Genomic DNA, 19481 nt, shown 5'->3' on the forward strand with positions numbered 1-19481 from the left:
GTTTAGGGGACTGATATGAGTGTATTCAATTTAGTACAGCTTGATTTGATTTAAGGGGACTTTTGGGTCTTGACAGAGGTTTGAGCTCTACTGAGTTCCAATGGAGTTATTTGTTTTAAAGTGCATTGTGGTGCACCAAATTGAAATGTTGTATATACGTTTTTTTACAGCAGATATTTAGTTTAGAGTAATAATTCCTCCATGGACTTTAAACGACACACATAATGGGGCATGAGAGGTCATTAAATTCAGCCCCTCTGTGGACAAAGAAATCAGAAAATCCCACAAAATATCTTCCCAGGAGCTTCGTTGCCGTGACCATCGTCCTTAAAGCAGACAGGAAGTAACCTGAGCCAAACAGGAGGGAATCGAATCAGACATTGCAAGCTTGTTTTTCAGGGAAGGACAATTATATTTGACATAAGGCGCTTTCCTCTCATGCATCAGTGCTCTCCACTTTCAGGGGCTGCTATCACGTTGGTCCGGCAGTGTGCCTTTCTTCCTCTCAATTTTACTAAGTCATCTCGTAGGAAATGACGAACAATGGCCGCCTTTTCAGAGATCCTGTGACCTCTTTCTTCCTCAGGGAGGTCGCTGCAATCAGGTATTCAAGAGCGTATTGTGAATATTTTTCCTTCGCTTTGCTCACGTTTTTCAATTTCTAATCTTTTCTGCGCTGCTACAAGATATCTTTGGATTCAAATGTGTAGAAATAGGTTCTCTCATGGTTTCATCAAGTTGCTACTTCTTTTAAACCTTTGCTCTGATGAAGCCAACTTTCATTTTATTTTACTGAAAGGTTTCGAGAATCCTGCTCCTCCTGCGTGTGTTTTCTTACTTTGTGTTTGAGCTCTTGATCTGTCTACTTTGTGTCTGGGAACTGCATCCTCCTCAGCCTGTTCTGACCTTATCGTCCCTCCCCCCATGGGTGGGCTGTGACCCTGGCTAGCCTGCAGCCACCACAGGTTACTGACTCTCACCCTGCAACGCTTGTAATCCCTGGGATGTACCTCACTACACACTGTGCTCTTTGCCCTTTTCTAAAATTCAGCCGGATCCCGACAGGTCGCAGGTCATCGCACCAAACAGAAGCTGCAGATAAAAATAGCTACTGATAGATATAGGTCATCTAAAAATGGTCCATTCCTGTCCATTCTCATTTGAGAAAACGATGTCTCACCAGGAGAAGTTTGGGAACTTTTGACATTTTGTCCTGATGTCACCAGACACAGGAGTGAGAGGCCGTTTTGTTTCGCAGTGGAGGCTTGATGATGAGGACGAGCGTCTTCCTCATATGTAACCTCATACTGCTGAGAAAATGTCAGAGTGGACATCAGATTCTCTGGGGCCCTTGAGGGGCCCCACGCACTGACAAATAGAGCAGTCTGTCCTTATCTCCACCACGTAAGAATTCCACCACTGCAGCGTCTGAACAGGTCTAAAATTAGTCTCCTGTGTGATTGTGCTTGACTTTGTCCTCATTTACCGTAGTTGCAATATATTTAATTAAAGACTTGTGATAAAAGACGACAGGTACTATTCTTCACTGCATAGATTCCAAATTTACCACCCGGGGAAAAAACAGAAACTGATGTTCCCGGATGAACAAACAAATCAAGTCAGCGCACATGTTATTTTTGGATCTATCTCTGAAGCATTACCAGAGTGGAAAATATTTCATTTTTTTATTGCAGTGTCATGAGCTGACACCTGGCAGGCCTGTTGCAGATGAGCGTTGTGCTGTGTGTTGGGGATCTGGGGTTTCCCGCTGCAGCTCTGTGCAGGAACAAGCTGTGAACAGGAGCTATAACAGGAAATGACATACCTGCATTGCCAGTACCTGCACCCTTCTGTGCTGGTAGTCACCATTAGGAGCGCTGTGAGGGGTGTGATGATGTCACTCTGAGCAGGGAAGAGCAACAGAGAACTAGCACTTGATCCTGCTTATTCATTTTACTAGGTTGATAATCTTTGTTTTTTTTACTTCATGAAAAACCAATTTGGCTCTGAACAGAGCCCAAAATAATGAGTGGCTGCAGAGGGCGCTGTTGCTCAGTTAAAGTTCCATTGTGTTGCATTAATCCTCCAAAACAGCCCCACCCATAGCTACACTGCTTGTATTGCAGGACAAACTGTTTTTGTAACTAATCTTGTAGCTGGAGCTCAAAGCTCAAGCTATAAAAAAGATTTAGCAAAATACAATATTTGTCTGGTGATATTATACAAATTATAGAAAATTATTATAATAAAGTTATATAAATAATACACCGTTCTTCCAGGTAAAGCAGTGAATGGAAGACTGGTCACCAAAAAAGTCAGTACTTGTTATGTCAAATTTTGAGTTTCCGAGGCCAAATCCACTTGACCCATTGTGCAGAGCTGCTCATGTGAACACCAGGGGTGGTGATGTTGGTCAGTGGGTTCCCGAGCAGACTTGTGTTGTTCCTATTCCCCTCAGGATGTTCTGCTATCTCTTTGCTGACACCTCCATCCGGTCATCTCATAAATCTGGACTAGATTTGAAATTTTCTGTACGTTGGTTTGTGACAAAAAAAATTTGCTTCAGTTGCACTTTGTGATCAACCAAATGAGCCAATGCTTTCATGCTAAGATGCTAAAACTGGTGACCGTGGTTGACATTATGATTGCTTGTGTTTGTGATCACGATGACAGTGGGACTCAAAGCACCAAAGCCTTAGACTGGGCTGCTTTGGTTTTTATATTATTTTGATTTGTGCCGCAGACAATTCACACCAACTCACATGGATTTTAGATTTATTTTACACCGACAAGGCTTTGCAAACTTTCTCTTCAACACAAGGAAGGCCTGCACATTCGCTGATATTAATGTCTCCCTTACTGTCTGTGATGCATATCTAGTGACGTCTGAAACATCATGACGGTGCATGCTGAAGGGCTGTGTGGGCCAAGACAGGAGATGACGCAGGGTGCAGTGCAGGAATCAGCACTTTCGGACAAGAAAGAACCACATCAGTTTATTCCACGTCACAGTGAGAGATTCACAGAGGTGGACTTCTAAGATATAATAAAATATAATGATAGTTTATGTCTTATAATGTGTAATTTCCGAAGTGGTGTGTTGCTGTTCAACTGTCTCTGGGTGTTTCCTCTTACATCTTTGTTGGATCTGTGCGCCATCTCAAAGCCGTGGCTGCATTAAAGGGATGAGCACACTATCACCTCCTGACAAGTGTTGCGTGAGACGGCGTGTGTGTTGTTTATCAGAGATTTTCTCTACCCTCTTTTCATCCAGCTCCATATTTGTATGTTCTTCATAAAACACAGATGCCCCCCTCTTGAATAAGACGAGACTTATCTGTCATTCAGGCTCCTTTTTCTTTCCCCCCTGTGGTCTAGATGCACAGACCACCAACCTCACCTCCCCACAGGAGTAAAGACGGCAAGATATGATGAAACAGATCAAATTCAGCTTGGAGCTACGGGACCTGGTGGTACTTTGTCTGGCCCATCTTGATCAGCCTGATAGAGCACCACGATAAGTAAGATGAAAGTGCCCTGTCATCAGCTTATTTCTTCTCCTCTTTTCAGCATCACAACAGGGTGTTCTGACAATAGTTCTGCATGTTTCAGAGGTAAAATAGAAACATGGTGGTTTCAATGAGGAAGAATGATGTTTGCAGACGTCTACTCCCGTAGTTATCTGCCTGCTTGGCTCATCTGCTTTCATATCCATAAAAAACATGTGTGTGTGTGTCTGTGTGTGTGTGTGTGTGTGTTTGTGTGTGTCCCAACTTTTCGATCTGATGCTCTGTCAGATTGCAGCGGGTTCCAGGAGGCCCTAAGTTCCAGTGCCATGCCGGCTGTGATTTGTGAGCGAGGCAGTGAAGACTGGAGCAGCGATGCCAGAATAGTAGATTTACACTCTCCACCCTTAAAACAGCATTTCTTCAAAGTCTTACTTTATGTGTCTGAAGCAGCGTTGAGGTCCCGGTCAGACTGAGGGGCCTGTTTCATCTTATTTTTTTTATAACAATGCAATATCAGCAGCTCTTGTAAATCTTAGATTCATTTCGAGACAGTATTTGGAAAATGTGTTATCTTTTCTTTGAACCCCGGAATAAAACAGGAATATGAAAATCGTGAAGTATTTTTATTTCATAGACAGTCCTGTGTTGGACTATTAGGCCTTGGTGGAGGTCTATGCTATTCAATGTTTGATCCTAGTGCTTCTGAAACTTTGCATGAATAGGATAGAAAGACATTTACTTCTAATTGACTATTTCTACACTGTACACACACACACACACACACACACACATATATATATATATATATATATATATATATATATATATATATAAAGTTACAACTTTAGAATGTAGCACTGTTTGGTTTAATATTTGCATGTGTTGTTTACAACTAGTGTTTCCAGTTCACAGCCTGACAGCTTGCTTGTTGACACAGCAGAAGCTGTGGATGAATGTGTAATGTCTGCAGACATATAAACATGCTCCTATCAATGCTGTTATGATTACACATCTCATCTTTCTGGGTCAGACCAAAGGAACGAGGTTGTCCCTGTGAAAATAAACATTAACTGCACAATGTATTACACACCGACAGTAAAGCATCCACCTATGACAACATAAACCCTCACCTATCTTCCTCCAGGGCTCGGGATTGTAACGTCTGTTGTGATTGGTCACCACAGGTGAGGCATGTTGGGGATACAGCAAGCCTTTCTACTGCAAGAAAACTGTCTTTGTTTGTCTCTGACAGGGGGAATGTGTGGCTAAGCATCTCTGTGGCACTTTGAGCGCTTGGGATGAGTCCCCTGTATTTTCCTAATGTTCTCAGAGAAGCACTTTGATCTTCCCGAGCAGGTGGGTGTCAACTCTCTGTGAGAAGGGGCTACAGCTCGCCCTGAGTCCTTTCTCTTAAAGGCAACTTCAAGCAACATCCATACTACTGTGTTTTCATTTGAATACAACATTTTCATTCTAAAACAATCTCTGTCCACACAAGCGGTTTGGCTCCGTAATTATTAATAATTAATGGCCGTCCACACCAACACACCTAAAAATATATATCATGTGACCACTCACGCGCACACTGGGCATGGGCATGCTGGTGTCAACAGGAAACAGGAATTGTCACAGATTTCTCAAATAATAACTTGTGTCCTACACATGAATGCAAGTGTATCATCGTTCAATGCAGAATTTAACTGCACAACAGCTGAGACAACAGGTGCAGCAAAGCTTGTAATTGGCTGTCCAAATTGAGTTCTACACTGGTAGCTGAGGCCAAAGCCAGATGATTGCTTCTGGGAGGGGGTCATGTGATTGGAGCCGAAGGCTACATTGTCACTGAAAAGAACAAATCAGCCAGTATCATTGTTTCCAAACATCTCAGTTTCTGCCAGTTTCTGCCCGTCCAGACTACGCAGCAGATTTTCAAACTAAAACCGGGTCAGCAGCATTTCCAAACCTCTACGCCACAGAGCCTCGGAACCCCAGACTAGTGTGTGCGCCAGGCATATCTGAGTTAAAAAAAACAAAACAAAGTAGCCTCAGGGTATTTGTCACATCAAACCATGCAGGACTGAAGCTTAGAGTCAATATTTGATCATCATTTTACTCCTGACTCCAATTTTATCACTATGCGGATACTTTTTACCTCTTTTCTTAATCAAACTGGGTATAGTCTTTCTTTTCTCCTGCAAATGTTTCTGGTTTCATAACATGGAGCGGTTGAACTGCCTTGTTGGCAGCAGGTCTCCTGATCTCCTCACTGATAAATTTGAACCCAGTAAAAACACACCTGGGTTAGTGTAGGACAAGAGCCAAGCAGACAGAATAATGTGAGCGAGCACAGTAAACACCATGGCGAAGAAATAAATGGCTCAGCACTCAAACACTGGAACATCTGACCAACTCCCCAAACTATTCTGTTGGCTCTCAGGGCTTTGAAGTCTAATTTCTGCCTACTGAAGCAGACAGTGCTGATATCCTCTCGGTCAAAGCATGGGAAATGAACTTGGAAAGCACAGGTGAAACTCTAGAAAGCCTGAATATGATATTTCCTGTGTGTTCAGCCACTCTATTATTGGCCAGATCTGCAGCCTGATTAGTTAGTGGGACGTGGAGAGGTATGCATGAGCGGGAGGAAGAGGAGGAGGACAAAGCATCATCAACCCCCTCCCAGTGTCCAACAAGTGGCAATCTGTAATGAAAGTTTCTAAAAAGACTATTGAGAGAAAGACAAAAAGTTAATTTCTGACATAATATTATTATTTCTCTCAATGGCTATTAAATTGATCGCTAAAAATGTAGGGGGGGTGATAAAGCTACAACAGCGACAAATATGTCACGAGAGTTTGTGGTGATAAGAGCCAACACTGGTGTCTGTGTGCTGTGAAGAAAATTGTGTGATCTACGCATCAGGATTAGTACGTTACTTCCTGCCTCTTTCTGCTGCACCCGTCTGCTCCACCACTTGCCTGAATAATGCAGAGGATTTGTTGCTGTTGTGCAAAAGCAATTTTACTCTAGAAACAGCTTTAGACTGCATATAAAGATGGAGGACATGACACCTCCCCAAGAGTGAAGCTACATAATCTTGATCGCCCCCTTGTGGTTGGCTGCAGTATAGGTTACAAATCCTGTTTTCGTCTTTCACAGTAGGAATTTCTTATGACACAGATTTTTTATCAAGTTTGGGTTTAATTTGTTATTTGATGCTATACAAACAGGGTTAAATTTCATGATGACAGCTGAGACCGGCTCACGATTGGTTGAGCGTGTGTATTGATGGGATCTCGTTATCGCGGTCAATACAGCAAAGACTCCGGCTCCAAAATTAAGTCAAAAACACAAGATGGCAGCACCTTTATCCGTGATATTTTAGCTTAATTTTTGTGCGATGGGAGGAAGTGGAGACACATCGTCTGTGTTTAATTACAGTGTATGACGTAACCATGTTAGCATGCTGACATTAGCATGTAGCAGGAAGCAATGTGTAAAATTTCACTGTCCCAGAGCAGCTAGCATGGTTGAAGACTCCTGTTTGGGCTGTTTGGGCTGCTTCTTAATTTTTTTTATCTTGGACTAAATGCATGTGATAGCTTTATTATTGTGATCTATGAAATCTAGAGTAACTATTTGATATAACTGCATTAACAATATAATATTATTGCATTTTCCTTTGAAGGGTGAATCGTCTTTGTGTTAAATGCTCATAAGTCTCAGCTTATCACCTGCGCTGCTCCTCATGCTCAGGTTTTTTTCCTGGTGCCTTTGATAAAGGAGGAAATGCCGGCTTTAGCAAAATAAAGGCTTGCTCCTGGCTAAACTGATTCACCTCTGTGTATGTGATAAGCTGGAGAAATCAGCAGTCACCAGCAGCACCTGGGATGAGATGTGATTATATGGGTCCGTGAGAAGGTTTCTGCAGATTGTAAAGCTTCTCTTAAACACTCTTACAACCTCTTACACTTAACTTTCATGACTTAATGGCCTGCATGCTCTCTTATAAACACCTTAACATGGCAGGAATAAAAAAAACTGTACACCCTTCGAGTGATATTTTATTGTTTGGATGTTTGTGTTAACACATTAACACACACTCCATTACTGGAACACTGATTTTGAACCCTCCAGTCGTCTTATGTGATGTTATTTCTCGGTGAAAGCTGTGGCTTGCCTGTGTGAAACCACCCGGCTCGTTGCCTCTGTAGTGGAGTGATGTGTCTTTCCTGGCCAGGGGATTTCCTCCTTCCAGAAGCACTCAAAGTTATTACTGTGGAGGAGGATCTGAGCTCCGCTGCTACGTGTGTTTGAAGTTCCCCACAACATTTCACAGCGCTAGCGCTCCCAGAGATCACAGCGGCAGCAGTGAGCTCACACTGAAAAGTCAATACCATCTTTTTACCCTTTATACATGTCAGATTTAATGTGATCAGAGGTCACAATCATCACAATAGCTTTATAAACTGTCTGAGGTCACTTTCATCCATCATTTTATATGATAGACCCATCCACAGTATATGTATAAATGATGTAATTATGGATTGAATGTTGCGTTTAGAGTTCAACAGATTACAGGTCTATTGATTCACATTGATTCCTCTGAAGTGGTTTTGTGTGTTGGCTCAGGTTCCCTTCTGTTCTCCAAAACAACTGGAGCTCATGCGGTGCTCTTGGATCACTTGTGCCTTGGAACTCGCCGGGACTTGTTTCTGTTTAGCCCTGTGATTTATACAATTTAACCATGTAAGAGCTACAGATTAATGTACTATCGGGCAAAGCCTTGTTTAAACTCTAACTGTGTTGCTGTCTTAGGAGATTTCCTGTTCACAGTTACTAGTCTCACTTAAATGGAAAATTGTTTTTGCATTTTTAATTTAAGGATTATTTGACACAAACTCATCTGTGCACTGTGCAAAAGGAATATCACACTTAGACTATACCAACTTTAATATAATTAATAACAGAGGCTTCCAATTGCACATGAAAAACTGAATTCAGAAGTTAGAAAGTATTTTAAAACTCTGTTTGTATGTGCATGTCACTGACATTTTTATTACAAAATTAAAACAAGAATTAAACACAACATCCCTCCCCATAAGACAAATAATTATTTTGCTGCTTGAGATTCATTAATATGATGCAAGAACAGCCAACCAGCCACGGAAAGTTGCTCACCCATGTGCAACCCCCCAAAACTCTCTTTGCTTTGTTTTGTGGCCATTTCTCTTTGTCCTCTGCTCAGATAGTGTTCCGGAAACGTCACACATGAATACATACAAGAATACATAATACAATAACTTTTGACCTTATTTGCAGTTGGATGTGTCCAGTCAAACAATTTACAGACTAATGTTCCTAATGGGGATCTATGGGGGCTTTGGTTCTGGGGATGTCCGTGTTACTCTGATGACCTGTTGTATGTGTTATTCAGAATTAACTGTAATGACTCTACGGATCCTTTTTATTTCAGCCCGGTCATCGGGTCAACATTTTAATTTGTCCAATAATTGAACTGTGTTCAGACCGATTGCAAAGTCTACTTTGGGCAAACGAGCTTGACGCAAACGTCAATGAAAATATGTGACTTGATGAACAGTCCTGAGGTTTCATATGAATCTGCTAATTTAAAGCTAATGTCCAGTTGGTCGATATATTGGCTTTTAACAACACATGGTTCGGTGGTTACATTTTTGTAAAAAATGTGAGGCCAAATCACACTTTGCTTGTAACATAGACTGTTTATAAAGATAGACGATGATCCACTGGCTCCCACTATCCAGACATGAAGCCAAAGTATCTTGGATACGAACACCGCAATCCTTTACTTTTGAAGCCAGTACTTTGACTTGTTAGTTTTGTTCCATGTCCCATCTGCTAACATGGAGGAGGTGGGATGTAAGACCTAAACAGCAGCCAGCCACCAGGGGGTGTTCGTGAGGTTTTTGGCTTCACTTTTGTGGTGCTGTTGTGTTGTCCATCTTTATTGACAGTCTAAGGTCTGAACACCTTTGGTCTGCTCCTTGCTGCACTACTGCAGGTGGCCACAGAGACAAGCTGGCAGCAGAATTGACTTGCTGCATCACACAGCTTCAGTAATCCATCCAAGTTGTGAGTCTTTAAAGTGATTCAATAAGGATGTGTAGAATGAGGGGAAATTCAACAGTTACCAGTTTTTGGCTAAAGCTATATTAATTTCTTTTAAAGAATATAAGGCTTTTAATCTTTAGGCCTTCCGCCTTTATTGATGGGACAGTAAGAGTAAAAAATGGGAAGAGAGAGTGTGAAGATGTAGACGCAGACCATGTTTGTGGGGCGCCTATGCTACCAAAAGTTAGCCTAATTTTTCTTTTTAAATAATTTTTATTATTTGATCTGAATAGCTCGACCAATTTTCCAGTTTTCAACATATTGACCACAACACTATGTATGCTTAGAAAGTGATATCACCGCACTCTCAAATAGCAGGACAGTTAGGACTATTTGTCTTTAATACTGTTCTCCAATGACCTACACAGAGACCCACTCAAAAGTTGCTGCTGCTTTCAGAATTATTTGGTATCTGTCTTTGGTAATCTTAGTGGAAAAGTTTTTTTAAGTTTCTCTGTTGTTACTACAAGTCAAGCAGTTGCAGTTTAGGCCAAGGAGATAACAAACAACATCGCTCTGAGCCGTTAAGAATGTTCTGTGGTCGCGGGCAGCAATAATTAGAGGTATTCTCCGTGTTTGGACGTTGGCCAAAACCTGGCATTTCATCTGCCACTGTGAGTTTAAATGTATATTGGGTTCAAATGAGCTGAAATGGCCAATAGACATGCAAGGGTTTCACGGTACATTCTTCTCACGTATCGTTTTTCTCCCCCCTGTCTTTAAGTCGCTCGCTCTAAGCCCTCTTTTCTCTCCTTCTCCCCTTGTTTTGTTATTTTACCTGGAGGTGCAGGTGTGAAAGGGTGAGGCCGTGGAAAAACATTCGATTCCGTAAGCTTGTCATGAAGGAATCTATTGACTGACCTCTGCATCTTGGCACACAATGACAAATGGGTTTGCAATTTTCCGCCTGACTGAGGGGCAACAAAGCACATTTCCACTTTCACCTGTAGGCAGAAAGAGTACAGTCTTTCTCTGTCATGCTCTTTAACCAGGCGTCACACAAAGCTGTGGATGAAGAGAGCAAGGCCTGTTTCTACTGTATCAAATTTTCACAAGTCCTCCTCAACTTAGGGAATCTTTGATATCTAGTCTAATATAAAGTATGCATTCATTTATTAACCTTTTAATGTGACTGGTTGTCATGAATCTGCATCGTTTGGGTTGTTAAGGTTTAGTTTTAAAGTTGGATCGCTCCACATTTGTGGGAGCCATTGTTTTAATAATTCACTTGATAGGGTTTTGTAGGAAAAACAAATAGGTGAAGGATTCAAACCATGTATAGTCTCAATCTGTGTTGTCCTTGTGCTTACAACTATGCAACTTATAAATAATGTGAGATACCTTCTTGTTTTGTCAGTTATAGTTTTAACATAGTTACTTCCATAAAGGAGTCTATTATTTCAACGCTGTTTGTTTGTTTGTATGCAAGATTTCACAAAAACTACTGAACATATAACTGTGAAACTTTATGGAAAAATGTGGTGTGGGTCAGGGGAGATTCAATTAAATGTTGGTGCAGATCCAGTTTGATTTTTATTAACTTTCTTTGTTATTTACCTTTGGTAAATTAAAACATTTCACCAATTTCTCTGAGAATAATTCATGGATCTTAAGGATATTTTGTGTGAAATTTGGTGCAGTTTGAATTTAAGGAGGCTGTTGGGCCTCGACAGAGGTATACCCTCTATTGAAAGAGACATTCTGTTTTTTAAAGTTTTCATAAATTCAACTTATTTATTCTGCTTATATGGTTTTATTACATTCCTTTTTACATATTTTGAATATTAACTATTTAACTATCAGTGGATAATATGCATGGTAAAATGTATTTTCCGAATTCCATCTGTTTTAGATCATTATTTTCTTACTCTGTCTTTATAAAGTCAGTTTATGAAACGATATGCCAGAGAGGTTATTGCAGGACTTTGCCACTCATGAATTATGCATCTATAATATTCAAAGCTTTTTATTCAAGTGTTATGTTATATTCTAAATATCTCTTATATGTTTCAGCATTGAAAGACCTCCAACTCATTTCTCAGCATGCAGAGCTTCACACAGTTTAAGGTGCATGTCTCTGTGGGATACATCCATCTTGTTTATGAGTATATGCTGCATCGTTAACGACGGCGGGTAATTCCACGCCGCTAACCAGTGTTTTCGCTGCTGATTGAATTGCTCCCAAAGCCTACAAGAATGTTTAAAGTGGGAGCTATGGAAATGAACCAATTGACCTTTTTTCTGACCCCAAAGATCTCCACGCCCTGTGGGAGCAGAAACTGCCAGGCGGCACCAGAGTCGGGAAATCAAAGGGACCTATGGTGTTATTAGTGCAGCGGCACCCTGAGACCCTCTGCCACTCCTCCACAGCTTGGCCTCCACTCACACATTGTTGTCACACAGCTTAGATTTCAACACCAGGACTTGATTTTATACTGACCACTGACAACTATTTACAGAGAGACCATGTTGGCAAATTCTGTGGCCTGTCTTGGCTTGATTCTATGCTTGTCTATGTGTGTATGAATGTTTGTGTGTGTGTGTGTGTTTGTGTGCATGTGTGTGCAGTGGCGGGGCCGTCCAGCCGGGCAGTCCAGCAGGGCGATTATGTCCTGTAGGGATAACTTGTCATGGCGCTGAGAGCATAATTGATGCCTCATGCTTTTCAGGGGGCAATTATGGCGCCCAAATGTCAAGACCTAATTTGTGACTCTGTAATGTGGAGCCGTGGGCCAGAGGATGGGGTGACACGGCCGCTCACACACTGGTTTGGTCAGCAGATGTGAGGGGCTGGTTAAGGTTGAAACTAGAGGCTGGAAGAGATCGAACTCTCTGGGAAGGAGGCTAATAAGCATTTTACCTAAAACAAATAAGTTTGGCTTGTTGAAACAGAGCAAATTTATACAACTTTATGTACTATCCTAATATTTTTTTGATATTGACATATTTACTTTAAATGTAATCTATATATAAATATAAGTTTAATTTATGTAAGTTATATGAATGTTTGTAAGAAAATCTGTTAAAAAAGTGGATGAAAGAGTAAAGTATATATATACTCTGCATAATGGAGTGAAAGTAAAAAGTAACACAGAAGTAGATACTCAAGTAAAATACCTCACAGTTCTATATTTTTGTGCTTTTTATGTATCTTTGATTTTACAAAATAGTGTAAATACAGTTTTTTTGTCATTTCATTATCCAGAAACTTTTCAGTGTGTTCAGATCTCTTCAAAACCCTGTTAGATAAAAATATATAGAACGTCATGCATATTATATAAATGTCTCCATATCACTTCTCACCTCTCGTCGACCTGCTCGACTGTGTTACAGATGCTACAGATGTTTTTGTGTTTGCTGTACCAGTGCAAATTCTTCTCCACTGTGTGTTCAGATCCCTTTTATAAAGCAGAACACCGTCAGTCACTGAAGACGCACAACAGCAGGCCTCACTGTGCGGGCCTTGTTCGAACCGAGAGACTAAACTCTGCAGGGGTGACAGTGCCTCCACTTCTTCTTCTCCTCCGTTGCTTTTCACCACAACACCTAAACACGGTTGTTTCCTGCTAAGGTCTCCATGGAGATGCAAACAGAGGAGCATATTTTCCACTGGAGCTGACAGCCTGTGATGTGGAGTGTCAGTAAATCAGGTATGCTGGTCTAATTGCTGCTTGTGGAGAGCGCACCACAAAATCCTCTTAGCTATGACACTAAAAATGATTGAACTCAAACCAGTACAATGCATCAGGTGTGAAAGACTATTTAGCCACAAAACATGGATGATGGATGGCTGGATGAGTGGAAGAATAGATGAAAGGATGATATTTGAGATCACTGGCTGCAGATTCGTCCTCTCTCTCTCCCTCTCTCTCTCTCTCTCTGGACTCAGATGAAGCCCAAAAGTATCAAGTGGATAACGCTATACTTACACTTCTGCCGTAATCCCCGTAAACACACATGCAGCTCATAATTTGTGCGCACGGCAATTTACTAAGGAATATACAAACAACAAAGAGCCTGAAATCAATAGTTGCAGGATTCAAATGACACAAAGCTGCAGGCACCATCCCTGCGCAAACACACTCTTAGAAGTGGCCACAGCTTTAGAGCAACAGGTGAGCTCTTCGGCACCTCCCTCGTCTTCTGCGATGCAGCCTTCTAAATATAGAAATTATGCTCTCTGATAATTGGGGGCAGACAACAAAGCCGGCTGCATTTCCACCCTCCTCCTCCTCCTCGTCCTCCTCCTGCTGCTAAGTTACATCCCCAGCTGACAAACAGCAGGACCGAGATCAGAGTGTGTGAGCTGAGGGAACACCTGCGCTGTCTGACTGGACTGTGAGGATAGACATGGAAGATCAGTGACTTCCACACCTGCCAGTGGACCCATGCCACACACAAACACACACACACACACACACACAGACACACACACACACTTGATTGGGTTTCCTCGAGAGCCCTTCATGGTTGCTGCTGCTGCTGAGGAGGTGGTGAAAGTCAGGGAGTGTCCATTAAACGTGTCAGACGGCCCTCCAGAGTGGGTTCGGATGAGGGGTTTAAGTGTTTTCAGCAAGGGGCCGCAGACCATCTGGAGGACACCGGGTAGCTGGAACAAAAGCGTGTGTCTGAGGGCCCGGCGGACAAAAAAACTTGGGTTAAACAAGTGCCAAAGAACACTCCTGGGCATCAGGTATCACAGGCCAGGATTTCCAGTGTGCTTAGAGACATGACCTTGAAAATGTCAAGGGGGGAGCGGAGGAGGTTACGCTCTTAGATCCGCACAGTGTCGGCTTTTCATGTCCACAAAGGCAATGGGGATGAAACTTTAGTCTTTTAAGAAGTATTGCAAAAAAAAACAAAAAAAAAAAAAAACCTTAAAACTATTATGGCAACACATTCTTTACCCGGGAGAGATGGGAAGAGACAGGAATGAAGCACACCACGGCCGTCACTTTCATGCTTGTTAACTTTCCCGAGAAGCTAAAGAAAGACGAGCAGTGAAGGTATCTTTTAAAAACAAACAAACATCAGAACCTTTTTCATGTGGTAATAGGCTTGCGTGTGTTTACCTAGTGGACAGGGGATGTCCATGTGAGCGCGGGTTATAATGCTGTCATTAATCGACGACAGAAGCGAGTTGATTTTCAAGGTGTGCAGGTGGGAAAGTCCAGACGTATCGTGCTGCAGACGGAGAGAGAGTTGGCAGCAGGGGCTACTCCCCGTATCGAGACAGCCACCAACTGGCTCACCATCACACACACCAGCCAAGATCACAGGCTGCAGCCTTCATGCTTCAACACAGATCTGCTCCCAACCGTGGAGGAAACTGTGCACAGACACATGAGATAGTGGCTTTTGGAAAATACATTTCAAATTCAGCGGCTTTGTGGCTCCGACATTAAAACAACCTTTCTATTGAACAATCTGACAAAAGCCTGGAAATGTCTGGACATAACAGAATAAGACTCATCTACCTATGAATTCCACAAACGTCTGTCTGTATGTGAACTCTTCACCTTATCGCCTTCACACTTGATATGTGCAGTCTTACCAGCCCGAAAAGGTGCATTGTAAAGTTCGGTGAGATTCTAACACGCAATACGTTCTATATTAATAAAAATGTAATGAACAGGCAAACAGTGCTCTGTAACACTGAGTGGGGGCCGCACAGAGATGAACATTTCTTCTTCTAAAAACTACAGCAGTGGTTGGCAACTGGGTCAAACCGGTCAAAATCACTGCCAGATCATTTAATTTTTTTTTTATTCCATCATATATAACTGACACAGGCATTCACGAGTGTCGAGGCTGGCGACCTCCGTCATGAGAGCAATCACTTCCTCTATAGCAATTGGTCTGCAAAGTAAAAGCACAATGGTCGTTTTGTTGCCGTAATGCTTTATATCGACCTGAGAGCTTTTATTTTGAAAATAAGTGAACTTGGATCAATAGATTGGAATAACAGCAGTTCAGTATATCATTGAAAGTTATATAAAAACCATACACGTGAACAGTAATACAGAAAATTCAGTTTCATCTTATTAAAAACATCGACTATAAATTTCTTCATTGCAGATAAACCAGGTAGGATGAACGCAAAGTTTTCTAACTTCACTCTGCAAATGACAGTATATTGTAGAACACTTTGAGGACGACTCACTAGTGGCAAAGAATAATTCTGAAGTTGCTCTGAGGCATTAACACAGTCCAAACAAACAGCCCATTCCACACCGGCAGGTTTAGAACAGGCACTGCACTTGTAGATTTAAAGATGCCTCGGCCACCTTTGCATTCCACTGTTTAATAAGACATTTCAACAAGTCTGCAATCCTCAAACTGTCAGCAGAGGTTACTTAATCCTTATCGCTCTGACCTCCAGTTTTATACAGCTGCTAAAGCTGCAGGGGCTGAGCAGAAGGTCAGGTTTTATTTGGTCCTGATCGTGTCACTGTGCAGCCTCGCAGCATTCAGGAGGGGACGCTTTGAAGTTTTATGCGTGCATCGGGTCTACGACTCGTCCCTTGGCATAATGATGTCCATAAAGAAAGACAACATTGATCTCATAAGCAGGTTTATACGTTTAAACTCTAAGAGACGAAGGCTACGGGTAAAGTAAACATCTTTTCAAATATTGCGCTGTTAAAAGTCAAAAGTTGTTAAAAGGAGCCTATAACAAAGTCCCCTCTAATCATACAGGCTGACAAAAAGGCTTTTTAGTCACATTTTGAGCAATTTATTGTTTGAATTGTCAGTACGTCAACTTCAGATTCTGCTTAAAACACAAGTAACAGTAGTTTGGTTGTAATCACTGTCGACAAGACAAAGAATTTCCTTAAAATTTGATTCACAGTTATCTTATTGTGATAAAATACATTTCAAAATTGGGGGTGTATTCCATATTTTGCTATGTTTCATATTTTTGGTCATATTACAGTATATCACTGGATGAGTTTTTTTTCAAAATAAAAGACTTAATGGTACAGTGTCTCAGTCTTTATATAATCGATACAATTTCTAGTGGTTTCTCTATATCGCATACTGTAAAAATATATTCTCAAATAAATAAATATATAACATAAATATATGTATCTAAAAAGGAATAAATAAATTGTTACACTTTGCTCTGTTTAAACAGGTCTAGACACAGGTAAGAAAAACAAAACAGAATTCCTTCAAAGTCCTTCTGAACAAAATGTGGCTCTCTGACGCAGCACCCAAATGAAAAGTACCAGGTTGTGATCCTGCAGATTCCCACAGACGCCACATGGACTGACCGACGTCTCTGTCCGACACACGACAGAGGAGATGCTCACTGACCATCCAGCTCCGTTTCCTATTCCGCGCAGGTACTTGTGAGGGTCGTCCGGCCTCCGAAACAAATGACCCCCCTCATGCCAAGCGTGCAGACATTCTAACCTGTCGTCCTGGCTGCTGAGAGATGGCCCGTGCATTCCTACAAGAGGCCCCCGGTACCTTTATCCCCTGCCGGCCAGGCTGCTGTCCACCAGCTTGCCCCGGCATCGTCCCCTCCTGCGTCCCTCTCTCTCTTCTCTCTGCTCCCTGCCTGCGAGGGTTTTCAGCAGCTATTCCTGATCTGCACCAGGCCTCCCCTGCAGGTCTCAGCTGTGGCCCAGGATGTCTCTGTACAGCTCCGGTACTCGGTCAGGGTCCACAGGCCTGGGCAGGAAGTGGGTAAATTTCTGGTGTCGCCTGGATTTAGTCCCATCCCTTGGTGTCCCATCTTTGTTCAATGCCACAAAATAACGCGTCCCTTTGTCTCCGTGCTTGTAGAGGTTGGAGGAGTATGTGTTGTACCAGTTCTCCTCAAACTGCTCCCTGAAGACACATTCGGCCGAGAGCTTATCCTGAAAACAAAGGAAAACAACACACGACACATGTCATCATCGTTTCTTCAGAGACATCTTCCTGAGAAATCAAATCCTCCACGAGGGAGAGGCCTGGTGTCATCCCAAGGACAGAAATGTGATGTGAATAATCAAAGATGATACTTACAGAACCATACAGCTCTCCTTTGTTGTTCATGCCGAGATAGAGTCCGCTATCCACCCCTCTAATGCTTATCAACCCAACAGCAAGACTTATGAATTCCAAAATACCTGGGGAAGAATAACACAGTTGTTCTGTACACACTTTGTGGAAGATGAAAGAAAATGATCACTCATCCTGCATCAGCAGATTAAAGCAAAATTAATACATTACAATAAACATTATAAGCATTATAGCCATTGTTAATATAAAAGTGTTATTTACTCTTTCCTTTCCGATGATTATTTCTATAACTACATCATTTGTTTTATTATAGCTGCTGCTTACTTTACATTACTTTATTTAATTTATTTATATTGCCATAATAAAATATTGATCTTTACCAAAACGACTGTGGTCCTTCCTCGTCCCCTGCACTGTGCCATCCGGAAGCATTTCCAGGTGAAAGCCCGTCCTGCAGTACAGCTGTCTCCTCCTCAGGATCCCTTTGAGGTGCGTTAAATCCGCTGCGGTGCTCCGGGAGAGCCTGTCCCCGGGTACCAGGTGGTCCCCCAGCAGCAGCGTGGGACTGTCCCCCAGGGGGCTCAGGAAGAAATGGGACCCAACGTGTGCGACACCGTCGATGCCGTGCAAGACGCCTCCAACTTCCCCCAGAGCAGGAGCAGAAGCGGCGGCAGCACCCATCGCGTCAGAGCTCAGCGGGTAAAGTTCAGTGAGGAGGTCCGGAGGGAGCGCTGGCTCAGTAGGCTACCTGCTTCCCACTGTCACTTAGAGAGCATGTTCCCGAGCACCTCCTCGTTACTGAGCGCACGACCCCGTGGTGCAAGGACGCGTGGACGCACGGGTTCTCCTCTCCTCCTGCTATCCAGCGTGAAACACCGGGATCTTGCACCGATTTCTCCCCCTGTTCTTCCTCCTTCTCTTACCGCTGCGTCTTCTTCATCAGCTGGAGGTGCGGCTGCTCCTCATGTTGCGTTACCTGTGCAGCGGTGGTCGCTGATGCCTCGGCCCCCAGCAGCAGAGGCGGATGGAGCGGAGCGGGCTGGAGAAACACTGCAGTGCAGGTGAAGCGGCTCCGGGGAGGTTTGGTGCTCAAAGTGGCAGGGGGGGGTGAGGCAGGTGCAGAACCACAGGACGAGTAATGGGCGGGGCAGTCCCAGTTCAGACGTGCCCTGACAGGGATTTTTTTTCCCCTCTCTCTCTCTCTCTCTCTCTCTCTCTCTCTCTCTCTCTCTCTCTCTCTCTCTCTCTCTCTCTCTCTCTCTCTCTCTCTCTCTCTCTCTCTCTCACCCCCCACCCCTCTCTCTTTCTCTATCTCACCCCTTCTCTCCTATAAGACATAAACCAGGAGGGGAGACACGGAAGGAGAGAGAGAGAGAGAGAGAGAGAGAGAGAGAGAGAGAGAGAGAGCCGATGGTGGGGATGCATGGGGGTTATCCACCCCTGAGCTCTGACTTTAAATTTTGAACCTTCTCATAGTAAATGTGTGACACCTTAAATACAAAACAGTGATGAGACCTGATTTTATAATAACTACATACAAAAATAATCCAATATTTCCTTCATGCGCTCTCATGAATGTGTCGCCCTTTAATCCTGGAGAGTCTTGGAAGAGCAGAGCTATACCCACGGCGTTTCTCGCGAGCTCTCTGCCCTGTGCGTGTATGCTTGTGTGTGTGTGTGTGTGTGTGTCGGTGTGTGTGTGTGTGTAAACAGACATGGCTGCCCTGCGCAGGCTGATCCCTTCATTCACCACCGGCTCCTCTCCTGCGGCCAAGGCGCTCAAGGTGATCGCGGCCGGAGCGTGCGTCA

At 42.9% G+C, this 19481-nt stretch overlaps 1 protein-coding gene across 1 annotated transcript; it reads right to left on the reverse strand.

Annotated features, from left to right (window-relative positions):
• Positions 1-17281: 17281 nt before the first annotated feature.
• On the reverse strand, positions 17282-18353 carry fgf20b (fibroblast growth factor 20b). Its single transcript, XM_061080234.1, has 3 exons — positions 18053-18353; positions 17676-17779; positions 17282-17527 (listed from the first exon to the last, which is right to left on the reverse strand). The coding sequence occupies exons 1-3, from the start codon at positions 18351-18353 to the stop codon at positions 17282-17284; spliced, it is 651 nt and encodes a 216-aa protein (XP_060936217.1).
• Positions 18354-19481: the final 1128 nt, after the last annotated feature.

The sequence above is a fragment of the Limanda limanda genome, chromosome 10 (assembly GCF_963576545.1).
Source record: "Limanda limanda chromosome 10, fLimLim1.1, whole genome shotgun sequence".
Classification (NCBI taxonomy): domain Eukaryota; kingdom Metazoa; phylum Chordata; class Actinopteri; order Pleuronectiformes; family Pleuronectidae; genus Limanda; species Limanda limanda.